This window comes from Antedon mediterranea, chromosome 2 (assembly GCF_964355755.1).
Source record: "Antedon mediterranea chromosome 2, ecAntMedi1.1, whole genome shotgun sequence".
Classification (NCBI taxonomy): Eukaryota; Metazoa; Echinodermata; class Crinoidea; order Comatulida; family Antedonidae; genus Antedon; species Antedon mediterranea.
Window position 1 is genome coordinate 26,076,949 of NC_092671.1, and position 22,800 is coordinate 26,099,748.

A 22,800-nucleotide genomic window follows, 5' to 3' on the forward strand; every position below is an offset into this window, starting at 1 on the left:
TACCTCGTACTCATAGGAATAGTGGTTGTGGAAGTAAATATTTCACAAAATGTCTGCTCCCACGAAGTTGCGTGTGTGAGCACAATTTTAATAAATACAAATATTTTTATATAAGCCGCATAAAGGTAGGCCTAGTGTACATTGACATTTGGTAGACTATTTTCCAATCTAGACAAGGTCTAAAGCCAAGTAAGTGGCGTAGACTCTAGCTAGGCATAGGGCCCTACTAGGTAGTAGGGCTAGGCTAGGAGGCCTACTCGCTAGGCCTCTACTAGCTAGGTAGTAGTAGGCCTAAATAGGCCTAGCCTAGATCCTAGCGGGATCCAGTCAAGTCGCCCCATCGCAAAGTCGCCCCATACAAAGTCGCCCAATACAAAGTCGCCCAATACAAAGTCGCCCCATCGCAAAGTCGCCCCAAAACAAAGTCGCCCCATCGCAAAGTCGCCCCAACGCAAAGTCGCCCAATCGCAAAGTCGCCCCATCGCAAAGTCGCCCACGGTTTTATTTCGGTATGATTATGAAGCGCCGCCGCTAGTAGTACGGGATCCCGTAGTACGCTGTTTTAATCATATCGATTGCGTTGTTACTTTGGTCGCGCTCTAAATGTCGTATAGGCCTACATTATAATGTTTATCCTTATATACATAATTTGTGTTTTAATTTTTATTTTACAGGTTTCAATGGAGTGATGTACTTTTTAAAAATCATTAAAAAAATAGTCCCTTGTTTGAAAGTTCTAAAAAGATTATCCCTGATTTATAGTTTCGAAAATGTTAATTTAATATGATTTTAAAATTAGTTACCAGAGCCACAATTACGAATCTTTCTTCAACCTACGCGTGGATACCAGCTCATTTCTTAGGATAATAATTATAATAAATGTATAAATGTGTAGTAGGCCTTCGTATAGATTTACAGTAGTTATAATGACTTTTCAAAATGAAGAAAAAAAAAAAAAAAAAGGATTTCATCGCCGATATGATTGTTTTACATGCAGGTATTTTAGTAAAATTTAAAACGCAACATTTTGACCATGGAAAACCATCGTACAGTATCGTGTGCGTGTTTTTTAAAAAGGGGAATCCCCGACGGTCAGCAGAAAGACGTAGCAGCTGTGAGGAAACAGATACCAGAAGGCGCAGCTCCGATTGGTTTCAGAGAATGTTTCAGATGGCGAGTCGCCTTTTATTCAACAGCACAATGATCATTTTACTGAAGAAATTCTTTTCAACCCTTTTGGTTATAGAACATTATTCTAATTATCATGCCTAATAAATATCCTCATATCGGGTGTTTATTTAATTTTAAATTAAACAAGACAGTGAAGAGGCACGGAATAATACGTACACGGACGTACGACGAATACACACACGCACGTCATCATTTACGACATATAGTGGTGATTATGATGCAATTTTATAATGGATATAATGATAGGCCTCCTTCGTAGGTCCTACTCAGCTTGCACGTATGACCTGCCAAATAAAACGCCAATAAGGTAGGCCACCGGCACACAACAGGATTCACACACAACAGACAGGGCTATACCACTACACAGAACAGGACAGGGTCTGGGTGGGAATTAAATCAAATTATCTCCGCGTAATATTAAATGATCCATATAAAATCCTTTCTAGCCTTCAGAAACTTTCATCAATGTACCCATGGAGGAAAATTTCCTCCATGATGTACCCAAGTACACATTGTCTAAACGTAACATAGCGCATGCGTACCATCTTAGTTGTTGAGTCTTTGAAATTCTGAAATATATGAATATTAAAACGGTGTACGAGTGAGTAGCCAATCGCATGCAGCTGAAACTAGTCAACCGGATAATCTATGCACCAAGAATTATTGGTGTCAAACCACGTGACTTTTGCGTGTTTCCCCAGACGGAGTATCCAAACTCAAGTAATACACGTATGAAACGCCATATGTGCACAAATATTTATATTTTTACTAATATTAAGAAAAAACTCCGTCTGCAGCCCAGACTAGCTGTGTTTATACAACACCCTACACACTTACTATGCATGCATGTTTTCACAGAAGAAGATCATTCCCCTAAAAGTAAGCCATACATACATAGATGTTAACTGCCCTGTTATAAACATGAAGATAAGTCACAGCCAAACGTCTGCCATTCATACATAGATGTTAACTGCCCTGTTATAAACATGAAGATAAGTCACAGCCAAACGTCTGCCATTCATACATAGATATTAACTGTCCTGTTATAAACATGAAGATAAGTCACAGCCAAACGTCTGCCATTCATACATAGATGTTAACTGTCCTGTTATAAACATGAAGATAAGTCACAGCGTTCACTATAATATCTCTATGGTCACAGTTAAACGTCTGCCATTCATACATAGATGTTAACTGCCCTGTTATAAACATGAAGATAAGTCACAGCCAAACGTCTGCCATTCATACATAGATGTTAACTGCCCTGTTATAAACATGAAGATAAGTCACAGCCAAACGTCTGCCATTCATACATACTGTAGATGTTAACTGCCCTGTTATAAATATGAAGATAAGTCACAGTCAAACGTCTGCCATTCATACATAGATGTTAACTGCCCTGTTATAAACATGAAGATAAGTCACAGCCAAACGTCTGCCATTCATACATAGATGTTAACTGCCCTGTTATAAATATGAAGATAAGTCACAGTCAAACGTCTGCCATTCATACATAGATGTTAACTGCCCTGTTATAAACATGAAGATAAGTCACAGCCAAACGTCTGCTGCTATGTTCTCAACTTGACAGAAGGCAACTTAAACTACTTCAGCTTACCTTTTTCATAATATTTCTGCCTGCATTTTGCCTGCATAACTCTTAAATCGCAAATCTTAATTCTTCACACATTCATGATACTGTAAAAGTGCGCCATTTTGCCTTTTTAAATTACTAAATATTAATATTAAAGATTAATTGTCTCCCTGAAAATATTTTGTAAATTTTAATGGAATAAAAAAAAAAAATTCTGTATTTACCTGAAAAAAACTTTGAACTTGAAGCAAAAAATAATCAAATTGGCTGCCAGCCAATGGGATTTTGGTTTAATTTGACCATTTATTTTGTCATTTTATATGAGAAAACAGTAGTTTTTTTTTTTTACAGAAGGGATGATAATTTAATGTTCTTCATTTTTTATGTTTTTTTGGGAAAATACATCTTTAATTTAACTGTTCCATTTTTTTATTTAGAATATTAAAATGGATAGTGACCAAGATTCCTTGGATCAGAATGAAGAAGGAATTGATGTTGTCGAAGTAAATGAAGGTGACATTGAAGAGGTCATTGACCTTGATGAATCTGAAGAACAAGGTACAGTATCATTTATTTACATAATGTACATTTACAGCTACTATTGAATTATTGTGTTAAATATTAAAATTCTAAATTTTACTTAAAACCCCTTTATCATTTTAACATTTAGTTGGGTAGGAAGAGGGGGTTACCATGCACTCCTATGATGTATTTTCGTGCCGCACTTTTAGGCAGTTATATTCAAGAAGACAGAAGCATTAGGAAACTGTATCACGCTGATGCTTATAGTTTACTAAGGCTGAAAAACAGCGTGCGCGACCCTAGTATCCATTGGCTAGAGTTGTCTAGGGAGTCCAAGGACGAAGCCAGTTGCATCACAGAGACCTTGCCACAGTGGCTGGCTCAAAGCACAGTAGACTGTATAAGACCTATTTAATAAACAATTTTTTCGTTTTGGTAGGCAATGTATGCCAGTTATAATACCATCAATTTATCATTGATTTGAATAATGGTAAAAAAAATCCTTCCTCCTCTGTTTGCTTAGTGAGTACTGTACATTTGTCGACGGCTTTACAATTATGTCAGGAAATTATGTCAAAAAGTCGCTGTGTTTTTTGTAAGAAATATTTCTTGAACATGAATTTTTGTACTAATGTAAAATTTGACAAATGGTATTTAAGTAATGTACTACAGTACACTAATAATAACATGAACCTTTATACTCCTTCCCTCACCATTTTAGAAACCACCAACTACCAATTAAGTACAACCATATCGTAATTAAAAATAAATAAATATAAAAAATACTATTTTTACTAGAATTATTTTAGTATGTCAGTAGTTAGACAGATGTTTAAGCATACTTCCACCCTCAATCTAATGAAGATCTGCAAGCTAAATCTTTTTTTATCGAATAATAAATCTGTATGATATAGTTCATTGGTTCATTCTAATTTTCTTTATTCATAATGAATGATTATGGTGAGATGACATCATAACATCACAGGAACTACTTACTTGAACAAGGACAGGAAAAAAAAGAACATGCTGGATATACCCTGTTGGGTATAGCATTCCTCGTGCATTTTAACCAATCATTTTCTGTTCTCCAGAACCATTCACAATAAGCGTCCAAATCTGGACACAACAATTGGGCATTTCATGGGATAAATTACTAGCTGTAGTAATATATTACTTGTTTAAAATAATTTTCAGATGGAAGTGAGATGGAGATGGAAGGATATGACGGTGAAGATGAAGAAGTAGAAGATGACGAAGAAGAGGATGAAGAAGATGAGATGGTAGATGTTCAAGATGACGCAGACTTTTGTTTTAAAGCCCACACAGGTTGGTTATTATTACTAATAGAAACGTCTACATTTACAACATTTATAGTCATTTTATTAAAGGCCTTTATCAGTGTTCTCCGAAGCTAGTTTGACCAGCAAAATATTGCAGACTAGATTAGCTCAGACTAGTATTGAAATCCATGATACGATATGATAAAACTTTATTTTCACAATGGCAAAAATATACAGCCATGAGATACTTTATGGGTCCTTATTTAAGTACACTCAAGTTAGTAAATATCACATAAATAACAAGACTAAATAAAAAATAAACAGGGAAATGTAACAGAAACATGAGTAATTAGCGGACTAGCGTTTAAAATCTATATTGAACAACCTGATAGCTGATGGAATACATGTGTTTCTAAATCTATTTGTTTTGACTTTGGGGTGGAGTAATCTACCACGATCTGCAGGTAACAAGGGTATCAAAGACAGGATGAGTAACATCAGACATAATACAATTAAGTTTTTTAGACATCATTTCATTACATAAAGTGTTCTAACAATATAACATCGGTGCATATAATCTTACCTGCTTGCTTAATAATCAAATTTAAGTTTTTCCAAATATTTAAGTTCAGTTCGTTTAACCATATAATGATACAAAGTGAAAGAGCAGATTGTACAACAGAAACGTAAAACATGTGTAAAATATTGGACTTAACATTAAATTTCATCATTCTACGTAGAAAGTACATTACAAAAAGGTGGTCTAACCCTAACAAGTATTAAATGTAAACATTAAAGCCAGCTAGACCAAGCCACCCTATTGAGTAACTGCCTGTATGCCAAGGATTACCCTAAGCATGTCTTTAGTGAGGTATCCAATTTTGTTAGAATAGATGTATTTATCTATCTTTTTAAATCAACTATCAAACGATAACACCATTCTCTCTGAACTACTGATTTGTATGCCGTCGCCATGCTGTTGAGAACCAAAATTGAGAGAACCAATATTAATATACATTGGCAGCGACAATGAGAATACAAAACCTGAATGAATGCATCAATCGTTCCAAGCCGCACACTTTTAATACAGTTTTTTTCTCCAATCTTCATCATGTACTGTAGATTTCTTTGATATTCAATAACCTACTAATTAATGGCGTTTCCATACACACGAGTGTCCATGATCATAATGTAATAAGTGGTATAGATTTGATTTGCAAAAAATCTATATAATTACTAATTAAAACGTTTGTATTATTCTATTATATAGCTTCAGTTTTTAGCTGTGATCTTGACCCAAAGACATCCAGTCTTGCCGTCACTGGAGGTGAAGATGATAAGGCCTATGTGTGGAATATAGCAGATGGCACTACTGCACTTATCTGCACAGGTATGAATTCACAAATACAAAAGAACATAGGGACTTGATTTGAGTGAATGGATGATAATAGACTGGTACTCATCCACAGGTATATGAATGTTTTAAGTGGACATTCATTATATACATAATATAAAAATAACGCTTAAAAAAGAACGACGTTTCGACTCCATCATGGGGTCATTATCAAGTCCAATGAATAAAATATAAAACAACAACTAATTAAATAGCACAAGCCAAGGGTCAAAGTTTAAATAACAAAAGACCTATTGTCTAACATCCTGTCAAATGAAAAGCTTAGCTTTTACAGAGTCACTTTGTTTATTCAGACTAGGTTTTAATTGTCTGATATACAACATTTCATAGATAAGACAGTCAAATTTGTTTTTGCGTTTCCTAAGTATACTAAAACATGAATTAATTTTACTTGGATTAACAATCACGTTATGATCCTTTAAATGCTGTCCTATTAAGCATCTACTATGTTCAACAATGCGTTGGTAGAGGTGTCGGCATGTATATCCAACATAACTTGCATCGCACAAGTCACATTTAAATTATACACAACACATTGTTGAATAGTTGGTTTCTTTTCGACTTTCCTAATGTTATCTTTAACTTTTTTACTTATGAATACAGGGACAATGTTTTTGTTTATCTTGTGACTTAGTTGGCATAGTTGTCGCTTGACGGAGTTCGCAGATTTCTGGTCTTTGAATGGCAGGATGATTCGCACTGGTATTTCGGATAAATCTGTTTCACCTACTGCAGTGTTGTTATTGCTCTATGCTGGTTTAAAGTTCTGTATGGTTGTTATTAGTTCATCTGGATATTTCAGACACTTAAAAATCTTCCTTAGAATTTCACATTCATCATAAAAAAGCTGGTGGGTCGACGATAGTTTGTAAGCCCGATTTAACATAGTTATAATAAGTGACCTTTTATACTTGTTGTCAACGTGACTATTGTAGTGTAGCAATAAGCCTGTGTCTGTTGGCTTTCTATAAACCCGTGTGTGCAATTTTTCCAAATCTTTGGTTATCAGCATTCCTAGGAAAAGTATTGAATTGTTCACGGCAGTTTCCATTGTGAACGCTATTGCAGGATGGGTTGTGTTAAGTAAAGCTAAAAATTAATTGGCTGCTTCTAGATTTGGCATGAATACTAGTGTGTCATCAACATACCGTTTGTAGTATTTGGGCATGTGGTTCGTAGATTCAAGGCGTTCCTCGATGTGGCACATAAATACATTTGCCATAAGGGGCCCTAGAGGTGATCACATTGCAACTCCATCAACCTGTTCATACAAGTTACTTTTAAATTGGAATAGCTGATCTTTCGTTGATATATTGAGGAGTACAATTAAATCGTCCTTATCTAAGTTTAGTCCATAATTATCGTTGAACCAGTTGTTAGTAAATGCTTTATCAGCAATAATTTGAATTGTCTCGGTTAAAGAATTGTTAAAAAATTGTCTCATTATACTAGACTAGATTAAAAAGCGGCACAGTATGACACCGGTGTTGAAAGAGCTTCACTGGCTGCCAGTGTGTAAGAGAATAACGTTTAAAATCTCGCTGATCACTTACAAAGCGTTACATGGGCTTGCCCCTGATTATATTCGCGAGCTCATTTCTGAATACATCCCGTCGCGCTCTTTAAGGTCTGGTGATCAATTTCTTCTAACATTACCAAAATCATCCACTGCTTATGGTAGAAGGTCTTTTGCAGCAATAGCACCTTCATTATGGAACAAACTTCCACTCTTTGTGAGACTTGCTCCTTCAGTCAGTATTTTTAAATCACGACTGAAAGCCCATCTGTTCTCATCCGGTATTAATTAAATTATTCATTCATTCATTTATTCCTTCCCCGAAACCTTGACTCAGAAATACCGGGATGGTGTCCGGCGGGGGATAGTTTAACCCTAGCTTAAGTTGTGCATGCTTCATTTACTCTCTATTCTTAACTCTGGCCCCGAAACCTTGACTCAGAAATACCGGGATGGTGTCCGGCGGGGGATAGTTTTACCTTAGTTAAGCATAGTTAAGCTTTGTTACATATTTTTTTTATTTTTTTTTTCACATTATTGATTGTCTCCATCCCCGAAACCTCGACTAAGAAATACCGGAATGGTGTCCGGCGGGGGATAGTTTATTACCATTAGTTAAGGTCCTATGTAAAGCACCTAGAGGGGTCAGTGATCCATTAGGCGCTATATAAATACTGTTTATTATTATTATTATTATTATTATTATTATTATTATTATTATTATTATATAGAGATGTTTATAACAAGATAAAATACAGCTCTGCCAATTGATTGATTTAATTTAGTAATAGTAATAAAAATGATATTTAATGGTTCCATTCAACTGCCAGCACATTGTCAACACTTTTTCAAGTAATTATTAAACAATAATAATGATTGATGACTGTTTTGAATTCAGGGCATTCCGACTCTGTCACCTGTGTTGGTTTTAGCAGTGATTCTAAGTTTGTTGCTTCTGGAGACATGTCTGGGTTAGTGAAGGTCTGGAGCACAGAATCCTGGGAAGAGATTTGGTCATTTGAATGTTCTGACCTTGAGGTGAGAAAACCAATTTATGTCATTCCATGTGCAGTACCATTTATCGTAATATATATTTTTTCCTACTATTCGACTCAGCTGCCATTAGGATTGTTTCCAAAGAAACCATTATTGTGCCTCAATGCACTGTAATAATCCTGTATAATCCAAAAAGTCCTGCATATGTAATTACCAGAAAAAGCCATTGATCATGTTGCCTCTTCTCGATCCTCCTGTATGCCGGTCACTAATAGGCACAGATTATGAAGGTGATTGATTGGCAAAGTAACCTAAAAAAGATTCTGCCTCTATTCTAGTGGTACTGAATTGAAACGGTTTACTTTTGTTAAAAACTGTATCATTTAAAAGAGTTATTTTTTTTTTTTTTTTCAAATTTTTTGTTTCATTTAATTTCTTTACTTCTTTTCTTGCAAGTTTGTCTCTACTGAGACTACAGTATCTTTCTTTCATTCATTCATTTTTATTTCAAAATTCATCAAACAAATTAATACAGATTAATATTCAGATTATTCAATTAAAAGGTACAAAGCCTGGAAAAAAACAAATAAGCTCAATTAAGCTTTAAGTCTGGTTTTACCAGAACAAAAAAACAACTACAAATATTATAGTATTGATTGTATCAAATAATAAACAATACATACATTTCAATTTCCCCAAATATATTTACTCTTGATAGAATAATAACTGTTTCTCTTTTTTACAGTGGATAAAGTGGCATCCATCTGCACATGTCCTCTTAGCAGGTACTGCAGATGGTGATGTCTGGATGTGGAAGATACCTAGTGGAGAGTGCAAAACAATGCAAGGACATGGATGTCAGACTACTACGGCAGAACTATTTTCAGATGGTATGAAGCTTAGTTTACTTATTAATCTATTTTTATATCTTAATTTAGGCTTGATCTATCACCAGAACTATGACTGAGGATAGTCTCGAACCTGTGTGTATTGTAATGCTATCGTGCCTATGGTGATTTGGCTGAGTGATATACACAACCTCTTGAGAGCTCACAGGAACTGCTGCTTGAATAAGACCAAATAATCTCTCCCACTAAATGACATATTTTGACATAAATGCTGTTGGCACTAAATATTTTACAGCGTTCATTGTAGTGACAATCCCTTGGATTTAAGATGAGGTCAAGTAATTTCGTAAATTTTACTTTTTCTAATCCAGTTCAGCCTAAGACTTTCCGGTTTGCCATGTTTCTATCAGGTGACACACAAGGCTGATACCTAGTAGTATTATTACTATTATAGCAGCATTCAATTGTCATACATTGTTCAATATCCAATTCGAAAGAGACCGCTACTCTCTTCGTCAGCAACAGACATGTTGCTGTTCATTGGGCTGAACCACTACCAGGAAGGGTATAAAATAACTGACCTGTCACTCCAAGAATATTAATATTTAGGTATCACAATTTTTGCATTGAACATTTAAAATTCTATTCATGAAATGTCTTGCTTTTAGGTAAACAGTGTTGTACAGGTTATGAAGATGGTGTAATAAAGGTGTGGGATCTGAAGACAGCCAAAGCGACTACAACATTTAAAGGTATGTCTAAATAACAATAATAATAAAATATTGTCACATATTAACTTTTAGTATTGGTTACTAATATAGTAGTGGATTACTAATATAGTAGTGGGTTACTAATATAGTAGTGGGTTACTAATATAGTAGTGGGTTACTAATATAGTAGTGGGTTACTAATATAGTAGTGGGTTACTAATATAGTAGTGGGTTACTAATATAGTAGTGGGTTACTAATATAGTAGTGGGTTACTAATATAGTAGTGGGTTACTAATATAGTAGTGGGTTACTAATATAGTAGTGGGTTACTAATATAGTAGTGGGTTACTAATATAGTAGTGGGTTACTAATATAGTAGTGGGTTACTAATATAGTATTGGTTACTAATATAGTAGTGGATTACTAATATAGTAGTGGATTACTAATATAGTAGTGGGTTACTAATATAGTAGTGGGTTACTAATATAGTAGTGGGTTACTAATATAGTAGTGGGTTACTAATATAGTAGTGGGTTACTAATATAGTAGTGGGTTACTAATATAGTAGTGGGTTACTAATATAGTAGTGGGTTACTAATATAGTAGTGGGTTACTAATATAGTAGTGAGTTACTAATATAGTAGTGGGTTACTAATATAGTAGTGGGTTACTAATATAGTAGTGGGTTACTAATATAGTAGTGGGTTACTAATATAGTAGTGGGTTACTAATATAGTAGTGGGTTACTAATATAGTAGTGGGTTACTAATATAGTAGTGGGTTACTAATATAGTAGTGGGTTACTAATATAGTAGTGGGTTACTAATATAGTAGTGGGTTACTAATATAGTATTGGGTTACTAATATAGTATTGGGTTACTAATATAGTAGTGGGTTACTAATATAGTAGTGGGTTACTAATATAGTAGTGGGTTACTAATATAGTAGTGGGTTACTAATATAGTAGTGGGTTACTAATATAGTAGTGGGTTACTAATATAGTAGTGGATTACTAATATAGTAGTGGGTTACTAATATAGTAGTGGGTTACTAATATAGTATTGGTTACTAATATAGTAGTGGGTTACTAATATAGTAGTGGGTTACTAATATAGTATTGGTTACTAATATAGTATTGGTTACTAATATAGTAGTGGGTTACTAATATAGTATTGGTTACTAATATAGTAGTGGGTTACTAATATAGTAGTGGATTACTAATATAGTAGTGGATTACTAATATAGTAGTGGGTTACTAATATAGTAGTGGGTTACTAATATAGTAGTGGGTTACTAATATAGTAGTGGGTTACTAATATAGTACAGTCAACTCTCCCAATACCGGACACCTTTGGGCCGGCCAAATAAGTCTGGTTTTCCGGAAAGTCTGGTATTCGGAATGTGTTTTTAATGGTAAATATAAATTTGGGACCTTTTGGTCCTCAAAAAATGTCTGGTATTGGGAGAGTTTCTGGTTTTCGGAGAGTCCGGTATTGGGAGAGTTGACTGTAGTGGGTTACTAATATAGTAGTGGGTTACTAATATAGTAGTGGATTACTAATATAGTAGTGGATTACTAATATAGTAGTGGATTACTAATATAGTATTGGTTACTAATATAGTAGTGGGTTACTAATATAGTAGTGGGTTACTAATATAGTAGTGGATTACTAATATAGTAGTGGATTACTAATAGAGTAGTGGGTTACTAATATAGTATTGGTTACTAATATAGTAGTGGATTACTAATATAGTATTGGTTACTAATATAGTAGTGGATTACTAATATAGTAGTGGGTTACTAATATAGTATTGGTTACTAATATAGTAGTGGATTACTAATATAGTATTGGTTACTAATATAGTAGTGGGTTACTAATATAGCAGTGGATTACTAATATAGTATTGGTTACTAATATAGTAGTGGGTTACTAATATAGTAGTGGATTACTAATATAGTAGTTGGTTACTAATATAGTAGTGGGTTACTAATATAGTAGTGGATTACTAATATAGTAGTGGATTACTAATATAGTAGTGGATTACTAATATAGTAGTGGATTACTAATATAGTAGTGGATTACTAATATAGTATTGGTTACTAATATAGTAGTGGGTTACTAATATAGTAGTGGATTACTAATATAGTAGTGGGTTACTAATATAGTAGTGGGTTACTAATATAGTAGTGGGTTACTAATATAGTAGTGGGTTACTAATATAGTAGTTGGTTACTAATATAGTAGTGGGTTACTAATATAGTAGTGGATTACTAATATAGTAGTGGGTTACTAATATAGTAGTGGGTTACTAATATAGTAGTGGGTTACTAATATAGTATTGGTTACTAATATAGTAGTGGGTTACTAATATAGTAGTGGGTTACTAATATAGTATTGGTTACTAATATAGTAGTGGGTTACTAATATAGTATTGGTTACTAATATAGTAGTGGATTACTAATATAGTAGTGGATTACTAATATAGTAGTGGGTTACTAATATAGTATTGGTTACTAATATAGTAGTGGGTTACTAATATAGTATTGGTTACTAATATAGTAGTGGATTACTAATATAGTAGTGGATTACTAATATAGTAGTGGATTACTAATATAGTAGTGGGTTACTAATATAGTAGTGGGTTACTAATATAGTAGTGGGTTACTAATATAGTAGTGGGTTACTTATATAGTATTGGGTTACTAATATAGTAGTGGGTTACTAATATAGTAGTGGGTTACTAATATAGTAGTGGGTTACTAATATAGTATTGGGTTACTAATATAGTAGTGGGTTACTAATATAGTATTGGTTACTAATATAGTAGTGGGTTACTAATATAGTAGTGGGTTACTAATATAGTATTGGTTACTAATATAGTAGTGGGTTACTAATATAGTAGTGGGTTACTAATATAGTAGTGGGTTACTAATATAGTAGTGGGTTACTAATATAGTAGTGGATTACTAATATAGTATTGGTTACTAATATAGTAGTGGGTTACTAATATAGTAGTGGGTTACTAATATAGTAGTGGATTACTAATATAGTAGTGGTTTACTAATATAGTAGTGGGTTACTAATATAGTAGTGGATTACTAATATAGTAGTGGATTACTAATATAGTAGTGGATTACTAATTTAAGCTTGAAATTATTTAATTAAAGTAGTAAAACATTATCTTCCATTTCCTCTTCGCTTGCATCTGATAAAACATTTAACAATTCTGATTTATTTACAGGGAACTCTGGTCATCAAGACAGTGTGACATCATTAGATTGCCATGACAACAATAACCTGATATTGTCAGGATCTGTTGATGGATCTAGCAAGATATATAATTGTAACACTGGCAAGGTAAAGATCCCAGACCTAAGAAAAAGATTCCCTCCCCAACCTCAGCACTTCTTTTTTTATCCAATATTTACCATGCTATTTCTCTAAAGTTCTGTCTGCACTATCAAACTAGTTCGACAAAAAAATGTGTCATGTGCCCAAATATGCTATTGATATGATGTCATCAACCCTTTTTTTTATAGTGTAGACAAAGCTTTAGATTACAGATATGCAGTGCCTACCAGATCAACACACCGGGAGACGATCTCCTACTCTTTTCGAATAGTGTACCAAGTACACTATATGTACACTGGACCATCGACTTTACGTCCTATATGAAGGACGAGGCAATAAGAGTAAAGCATCTTGACTGATGATGCAATCAGTATGATGTTATCATTACACCAACACTCTCTGGTATATACAGCACCCTATGTGATTCCCAGACAGTCTCCCGTCCAGAATGCAACTAGCCCAACGTTGCTTAATTTGACGAGAACCGATGTTTCAACGCAGTGGTAACAATTACTTCAATTTATTTACTTCAGGTGTATTATTATTATTTATCTTGTCAGGAAGTGGCAGTTTTCTTTGCTGGTGATGTCAATGAAGATATAGGTGAAACAAATTCAATTGAATCAGTAGGATTCTGTCACAGGTAAGAATTTCATTTTTCTTGCATAATAGGGATTCACATTCCTATTCCTACTTTAGACTAAAGGCCCGGTCTCACCAGACTCTAATGATCACGATATGATAACCAAAATACCAGTATAGTGGTTATAATGCACTTCTTGTATCCTCATATACATTTGTACAATTTTTGTTGCACGATAGAAAGTTAAAGACAACCAAAAGAGAGTAGGGGCAACAAAACTTTATTTCTAGAGGCTTTGATTAAATGTTGTAATGGCCTGGAAGAAAAATTTAAAAAATGATAATCGAAAAGAATTTTTTATTATATGACAAATCTCTTTTTATAAACACTATAAAAGAGATATCTGGCAGGAGATCAGTCACAGCATTTGGACGAGTGGTGAGTACCTTTTACGTATTGAGAATAATACCTGGTCAAGGCGAACACCTTGGTTGGCGATGGCTAATTTTCTGGCTTGACGCCCAGGTCAGGCCTACAAACAGAACATATCAATCGTTGTATCGTGTTATACTATGACTATAAGAATTATATATTTACAATATATATTGGTAAACATATCGTGGGTGGTGTGGTGTGACTGGTCTTTAGTATAATCTATACTTTATATTATTCCACCCCCGATTTAGTCTCAATTTCACGATGTCATACTCTTTCATTCAGTGAGTGTTGTAGGCAAATGCAACTGCGCTGTCTGAGAGTGTAGCAACACACTCCTCTACCACCTATAGTTTTTGTGATTCTTGCATCGAGAATAAAAAACCTACATTTTATAACCACATACACAGAATGGAAACAGAAAGTCTCGGCTTACCGTTTTTCCGATCGAAATAGTTAAATCTCTCTATTGTTTCAATAATGTTTTCAAGACTTGTCAATTAAAATTAGTATTCATGTCGATTCTGTATAATTATATGCAACAATTTATTTAATTTTCAGTCAACCACTTGCAGCCATTGGCTCTTTGAATGGTACACTTAGCATTTGGGACATGCCTACTCAGATTGTTCGTCACAAATGTCAACACGATGTATGTTTTCTTTATAATCTTTTACATTTGACATCAATATTATATCAAAATGTTCTACAATGCTTTTTCCACGTGTATTGTTAATATAGATGATTTTTTAAGTCCAGTGGGTGAGTGGTTAAAGCGTTGCAAACCACAGCCCTAAACAAAATTGGTCACAGGTTCAAGTCAACATTGACTTGTTAGTCTACTTGCGGATGCGCAAATCATAAAAACGTTGTCATATAGTATCTGTCGGCATAGTGGGCGTGCAAATCGAAAAGCCTCTACTGTCACTCACAGCCAATACTTCAAGTAAGCCTTCTGGTAGGCCTCTTTATTCTGTAACAATCAATATTTTGAATGTGGAATTTATGACGATGAAGATGATATACATCTCTCTGATGTGCACTTTAAAGAACCCATTGCATCTTTTGTTTTACTATACTATGGCAACGGCAAGATTTGCTTACATATTATTAACCATGCTCTGCCATTACTTTCATTGCTTTGTTTTTTTCTTTAGGCTGGAATTGTTAAGCTAAAATGGGATAAAACAAACCCATTTGTTTACACATGCAGTCTAGATGGAAATATAAGGCTTTGGGATGCAAGGTCAGGAAAGGTTGAAGGGTCATGGTCAGGTCACAAGGGAGAAATCCTGGACATGAATATCAGCAGGTAAGTTGCTTAATTAGCTTTATTCTTAATAACTTTCTTTAAACTCGATAGCTTGTTTCATGTTGTCATAGGTTGTGGCAGTCTCTGTCGCAGATGAAGCAAACGGTGATGAAGCCCTGCAGGTTTTTTATTTATCTCTTCGGCAGCCTCTCTTTGCAACACTCCCACCAACTACATCAATCAAGATTAGCCATAAGGCCCAGCCAGTTTTCGATGTCCTTGTGTTAGACTTCTGTCTTGCCACAGCATGGTCTTAAGGATTCATGAATCGATTTATTGGACAAAGTCTCCATGTAAGTTATGGATTACCAGAACCTCAACATTGGTAACTTTGTCGTGCCTGTGTCTGTCTTACCAGGCTGGTTATGATTGCTTGGAGATGCACTTCTTTTTGTAGGTTGAGATGTTTTCAAAAACTCCTTTTGGATGCTAGTTTCTTGTTGGAATTTTTGGGAAGGTGAGACCCCTTCCTTCCAAAACGTGCATTGTTCAATCAAGTTTCTGGAAACTATTTGAGGCTTTGCCCAGGGATAAGCTGTCAATAATGTAGCTTTGCTGAGATGTTGGCTTAATCAATAACTAGCCAAACTTTTATGGCAACAAGCACCTCTCTATCTGGATTAGAGTTCTAAGTAATACCCTTTTTTTCTGACTTTTGTGGTTGGCTATGGTAATTTGATCTGAAGAGGCTGTTCTGAGTGTGTCCTAGAGTTTTCATCAGTGGTTATATGTTTCATGTAGATGTAGATTTCAATTTGTAATTTTCACAAGCACTACACTTTGCTTTAGTAATTGGCATATCTTTGTTTGGTTAGCCTCATTCTGTGTCATGCATGTTTTGTAGACCTATATTACAATTGTCTTAAAGCCCCATTCCCTACGTTTTTTAGATCTATTTTAAGATCACAAACTATATTTAATGTAAAAATAATACTATATGGTCCTATTGCGATAACTTTTTTCGTCTTTAAACGGTTAAAAATGTGAAAAATAAATCGATTCTAATAATTATAGAGGCCCGCTATAAATCCCAAAATGCATTGCGCGCGGGTTGATATTTTTGTTTTTCACCTGTAATTCGCCCACTTTTCGATCGATCGTGAAGCCAAAACAAATGGAAGACTCCTAACTTTTCAGCGAAAATACCGGGTTTTCCCCAATTTGTATCAACGGAGTCTGGCAAAAATAGAAAGACAATTAATGCAGCAACTATACAACGTCAGGCTAGGTATATAGCTAGCGTACGATGTTCGTACGTTATCGATGTTTACCAGCTAGGCCTACAAAACTAAGCCTAGCTAGGCTATGCCTAAGACCGTCCACGAGAGGTCGATCGCCGCGAGCTACTTAGGTAGTGCATTGTTTCTCACTTTTTATCATAATTTATCATAAAACGTACATTTAAGACAAGGAATGACATGGTTTAATGTTTTTAAAGTGATTTTCCAAAAAACGTCCAAAATTGCAGGGAAGGGGTCTTTAAGCACCCTTTATTGTCAATACCACATTGAAAGACCAGTTTTTTTCGTGCTTTGTTTGTTTGTTTGGTGTTTTCCACAGTAAAGAGCCAACAAAATTGGCATCGGCTCGAGATGAACTTGCTCCTTGTTCTACAGGTGGAACAAGTCTTTTGGATAAGGACTATAAACTGTAGGTCCTGTCTCATATGCACAACTGTGTTTGTTAATTAGTTATCCGCTTGGTATACCAAGCGGATAACTCCTTGTTATTGTACGAGATCAACATTTTTTTTCTGTATTATTAGTTATCCGCATTGAGCGGATAACTCCTTGTAACTGTCCTGTTACTTTTTTTTTTCTTTCCTTCTCCCCCATTTTTGTGTCTCGCGTATCTCAAAAACTTGTAAACATAACATGTTATAACTTTGTCAGCATGAGGGCATTCACGTGAAGTTGTGCACCTCCTATTTTTGAATTATGTCAGAGTTGCGCAACATGACTTACGCGCGATTTAATGAATTTCAAATATTTAACATAGGTCAAAAACCAAATAACATTTTAAATTGAAACTTTGCAAAAGTTTAATTTATATCATGCGCTAACTTTTTGTTGAAAAAAAAATGCGTGTTTTACAAAAAGTTACGCGCGTACGCGCATTTAAAATTTCAAAATGCGCAAAATTAATTTCTAATCAACTTTCTACGCGTTTCATGTCATTTTGAGAATGTCAAAAATTCCCAGGCGCGCGCTACTTTTTACGCGCGCGGAGCACACGTATCGTTAAAAACAGATTTTTTTGCGTGATTTATGTTTTTTCTGCCTTTTCTAGTAATTTTACCAACTTTTAAACAATTTCGACTTCAAATTACGTCATACGGGCACGTCGAATTGGATAATTTATGTGCGTTTTTGATGAAAAAGTTCAAAAATTTGTCAAAATTTGTCAAAATTATACCTTTTTTTAAACAGTCGTAGTTTCTAAACTAAACGGTAAAAGTTATTTTTATTACGTATTTTGGAAGATGATGAGTTGTAGATCCTGTATCATGCATCAATATGGCTTACCGGACATTGTGACGTCATCGTATGGCCATGCGAATATAAAAAATAGAATTTTTGTATCTTTTATCATAGCTCATCACATTTAATAGAGCGCATCTCCAATTATCTGTTTTCCATTTTCACCCCGATTTTTATATTATCTAGGTCTATCAACTATCTTTCGCATGGGTTAAAATATTTTAATTTTTATGACGTCATCATGTCTAAAAATGAAAATAACGTGGGTCACTTATTTTCATCTTTACAGTAAATTTCAATCTGTTATAGCTTGTCAGAATAAAACGTGATAATCATGATTAAAACGTTTTCTGGAAGCTATTGGATTGTAGATACGAATTCATGTAAACATTTTGCCAATCGGATGTTGTAACGTCATCATATGGCCAGTTGAAAAAAAAAAGTCGTATTTTCATATTTTGCGTAATAGTTCATCACATTTAAAAGGGCGCGCATCTATATTTTACGTATTCAAATTTCTTCCACACGTTAATATGATGTTGCTGAGATAATTTCCTTCCGAAATTGCTATCTTAGTGTTTCATTTTGATACCGAAGCCGTGTTAAAAATAAGTATAAACGGGGGGACCCGTAATTTCACCTATTCTACACTGTATGTAACATGTATACAGATTATACCGTTTGCACTGTATATACTATATGACACAAAATTGACAGAATTCAGCATATGATATTCTTCAGTTCAGGTCATAATGTCATACTCTTTTTCCGTGTGCAAAATTCCAACGTATGACGTTTGTCATGCGGATAACTAACTCGTCAAAGTGACGAGTTTCATGTCTAGTTCTTCTTTCCTTCCTTCCTTTTTGTGAGTCGCGTTTCTCTAAAATGTGTAAACATAACATTTCATAACTTTGACAACATATGGGCATTTACGTGAAGTTGTGCACCTCCTATTTTTGAATGACGTCATAGTTGCGCAACGTGACTTACGCGCAATTTTATGAATTTCAATGATTGATCATAGATTAAAAACCAAAAGTCATTTAGTATTGACACTTTGACAAAATTTAAGTCATATCAGGGGCAAACTTTCTACGGATTAAAAATGGCATGTTTCACAAGAAGTTACGCGCGCACGCGCATTTAAAATTTCAAAATGCGCAAAACTAATTTCTAATCAACTTTTTACGCGTTTCATGTCATTTTGAGCATGTCAAAAATTCCCACGGGCGCGCAATTTTTTACGCACGCGGTGCGCACGTAGCGATAAAAACATATTTTTTTCTCTTGAATTATATTTTTCAAGCCTTTCCTAGTAATTTTGAAAACAATTTAGAACTTTTCCAGTTTAAATAACGCCATACGAACACGTTGAATTAGACAATTTGTGCACGTTTTTTATGAAAAAGCTTAAAAAATCATCAAAATAATGTCTTTTTTTAAACAGTCATAGTTTCTAAAGTAAACCGTGAACCGTTTATTTTTATTACAAAATCTAGAAGTTGATGAGTTGCAGATATCGGATCATGCATCGATAAGGCTAAAAAAACATTGTGACGTAATCGTATGGCCACACGAATGTAAAATATAGGATTTTTGTCTGTTTCGTTATTGCTCATCACATTCAATGGAGCGCATCACGCTTATCTGTATTCCTTTTTCTCCTATATTTATATATTGTCTAGGTCAATCAACTTTCTTTAGCATGAGATAAAAATATTTAAATTTTTATAACGTCATCATGCCTAAAAATTTTAATTACGTGGGTCATTAATTTCATCTTTACAGTAAATTTTAATCTGTAATAGCTCGTAAGAATAAAATGTGATAATCACGATTAAAACGTTTTCTGGAAGCTATAGGATTGTAGATACGAATTCATGTAAACATTTTGCCAATCGGATGTTGTGATGTCATCATATTGCCAGTTGAATAAAAAAAGTCGTATTTTCATATTTTGCGTAATAGTTCATCACATTTAAATGTGCGCGCACCAACATTTTACGTATTCAAATTTCTTCTTAACGTTAATATGTTGTTGCTAAGATAATTTTCTTCAGAAATTGCTATTGTTGTGTTGTTTTTTTTATGACGTCATCATGTTAAATATTTGAATTAAAGGCAGGTCTCATAATTCAGTTAATATGTCATATAATATACAGTACAGTAGTACAATGTACACCAGCATAGTCTCTGATGTGAGCAAATTGTTGTTTGCCGCCCTCTGTATCATGTAGAATTAATGTCTCCTTTTATACACAGTGTACTGTATAATTATAATACAAGGCGAAAATACAGGACCACCTCTCATTATAGTTTTTAACGTATGATGTGCACGTGGCATCTGTCGTGCGGATAACTAACTCGTCAAAGTGACGAGTTTCATGTCTAGTTGTGTTTTGTAACTATGTCTTTTAAGGCAAATATGTATGTCACTGGCTATTATTGTTTACATAGATATTTCTAACCATGTTTTTTTTTTATTTACAGAGATGGAAACACAATTCTTTCAGTTTCTGGAGACAAAACTGCTCGGGTATTTTCAATCCATAAGCCTGATAGGTGAAGTGTCAGGAATATTGATCATATACCTGTTATATTGATCAATTCATACACATTTTAACAACTATGACAGTTCTCTAGTAGTTACTTAATCTTTTTCATATAATACCCGATTCACACATAAAAATGTATCAAATTACTTCCTAAATCTAACTGCTTTTACAACGCTTTCACATGCTAGTTTTTAATGCAAACCTGGGTAATTCATTATAAACATATTATGCGCATCAGCGTTACATCAATGTAATCTTTATTTTTTACATGCCACACTCAGGCCTGTATATATTACCAACTCTTTCTGAGATTTTACTTGGATGTAACACAGAAGATTTTTGTATGTGTGAATAAGGTATAAGGAAGTTATTCTTAACATGGGGAAAGTGCATGCTTTTTAGTATGTTGTTGAATACTGGATTATTTGTACAAACTTTCCTATGTCACCATCAGAGATGTAGCTTTCACTTTATAAAATGTGAATGGTCTTTACAACAATAATCATGGGAGTAATGAATAAAAACTATTTTATCTGTTTATCAATAATTCGTTTTAATTGTTATTATTCCACAATAAAAAAAAAACATTTTAATAAATGTTTGATAAAGTACGGCTTGATTTTGATTTTTTTTAATGACTATAGAAGCTTTATAATAGTCTATTTACATAATGATGATGATAGTTTTGTCAAATGCGTATGTTATACAGTACAATGTGTATGATTGTGAGGAATTTCCATTTTTACAATGTCAACGAAAATTGTACGGGCCTTCAAGCGCTGATTAATATTGTATAAATTGTGTATGCGCACGTGCATATGTTGATAAAAATTGTACACCTTTTGTACGTTCTTACGCCAATGGACATTGCTACGTTGAAAATATACGCTTGTAGGCCTAGGCGCGCGTTCTAACTCTGATAAAATAGTACAGTACGACTTTATACGCACGTGTAAACTTGATAATAAAAATACGCGGGTTCAAACGCTGATGAAAATAGTACTCGGTGTACAGGCTTCGTAAACTTTGTTTCTAACCCGTGTTGTGTAGAAATGTTATACAGCGCCCTCTTAACGAAATCAATCTTAGTAAATACTGTATTTTGTATTTGTTTTGTGAGGAATGTTAGGATAGTCTGTGAACCACACTCTGAAGACTATAATAGACATGGCGGTATTAAACTTTATTCGGGCGCTTGTTCTGTCGGGTATTTATTTTGTCCATAAATATCTGACTTAACTGCAATGACATCATTCACATACCGACGCCCATTCGTTCACTGGGGTTTGGCGTTTTCATAGCTGTTTGTTCTGTATACGATTAATACTGCATGAGCAACTCTTTTCAAAACTTCCGATTTGTATTGTTTGTTCAATCCATGATATTTACAATACAGGGTCATTACCAAATACACTGACGTATACACTGCTTAAAACAGCATCCTCCGCAAACAGTTGGTGTTGTCCTAAAAACACATTAGACTCTGAATTTTATTTTGAATACATTAGTAGGCCTACTGTAATTATTATTTTATATACAATCTTAAACGGCAACCATACTATAGTATCCAGGGAGTTGTTGAACTCCCTGCTATTAACAATTTTCCAATATTTTGCACACTATTTGTCTTAATTGTAGCATTTAATTGTTTTTGCCTTCAATGTGTGAAAAATAACAAACAATGCATTTAAGAGAATTTGATTCACACAACTGTAATCTGTCTACATAATGTAAGTTTCTTCTACACTAATAATAAGAAAAAAAGTAAAATACAAAACTACTACTTTCATATTTAAATGTTTTGTATGGGTTTTTTACTTCAGTTCCTATAAAGGAGTTTAGATAGGCCTCCATAATTAGAACACAGCTTAACAAAGCACAAACAACATTTTGGACAAAGAAATGCAACTTATAATAGTGTCCAAAATGTACTGCGTATCTTAAGTAAACCCAGGGATGAGTGAAATTAATAAATAACATAACTATTGAGAATAATATAAAATAATA

At 34.1% G+C, this 22,800-nt stretch overlaps 1 protein-coding gene across 1 annotated transcript; it reads left to right on the forward strand.

The window, feature by feature from the left end:
* Positions 1–8: 8 nt before the first annotated feature.
* Positions 9–21,331, forward strand: LOC140040792 (angio-associated migratory cell protein-like). Its single transcript, XM_072086970.1, has 12 exons — positions 9–125; positions 3,223–3,343; positions 4,502–4,633; positions 5,858–5,977; positions 8,416–8,555; positions 9,259–9,403; positions 10,030–10,113; positions 13,316–13,431; positions 13,986–14,068; positions 15,005–15,095; positions 15,601–15,755; positions 20,729–21,331. Exons 2-12 carry the CDS (start codon positions 3,232–3,234, stop codon positions 20,802–20,804), a joined length of 1,254 nt encoding a protein of 417 aa, XP_071943071.1. The 5' UTR covers positions 9–125; positions 3,223–3,231; the 3' UTR covers positions 20,805–21,331.
* Positions 21,332–22,800: the final 1,469 nt, after the last annotated feature.

What these genes read in the sequence shown, in the direction of transcription:
- LOC140040792 (XM_072086970.1), top strand. Translation starts at nt 3,232, where the DNA reads ATGGATAGTGACCAAGATTCCTTGGATCAGAATGAAGAAGGAATTGAT. An exon ending in TTGTTTTAAAGCCCACACAG is followed by an intron (nt 4,634 to 5,857) that starts GTTGGTTATTAT and finishes TCTATTATATAG; the next exon opens with CTTCAGTTTTTAGCTGTGAT. An exon ending in TACTGCACTTATCTGCACAG is followed by an intron (nt 5,978 to 8,415) that starts GTATGAATTCAC and finishes TTTTGAATTCAG; the next exon opens with GGCATTCCGACTCTGTCACC.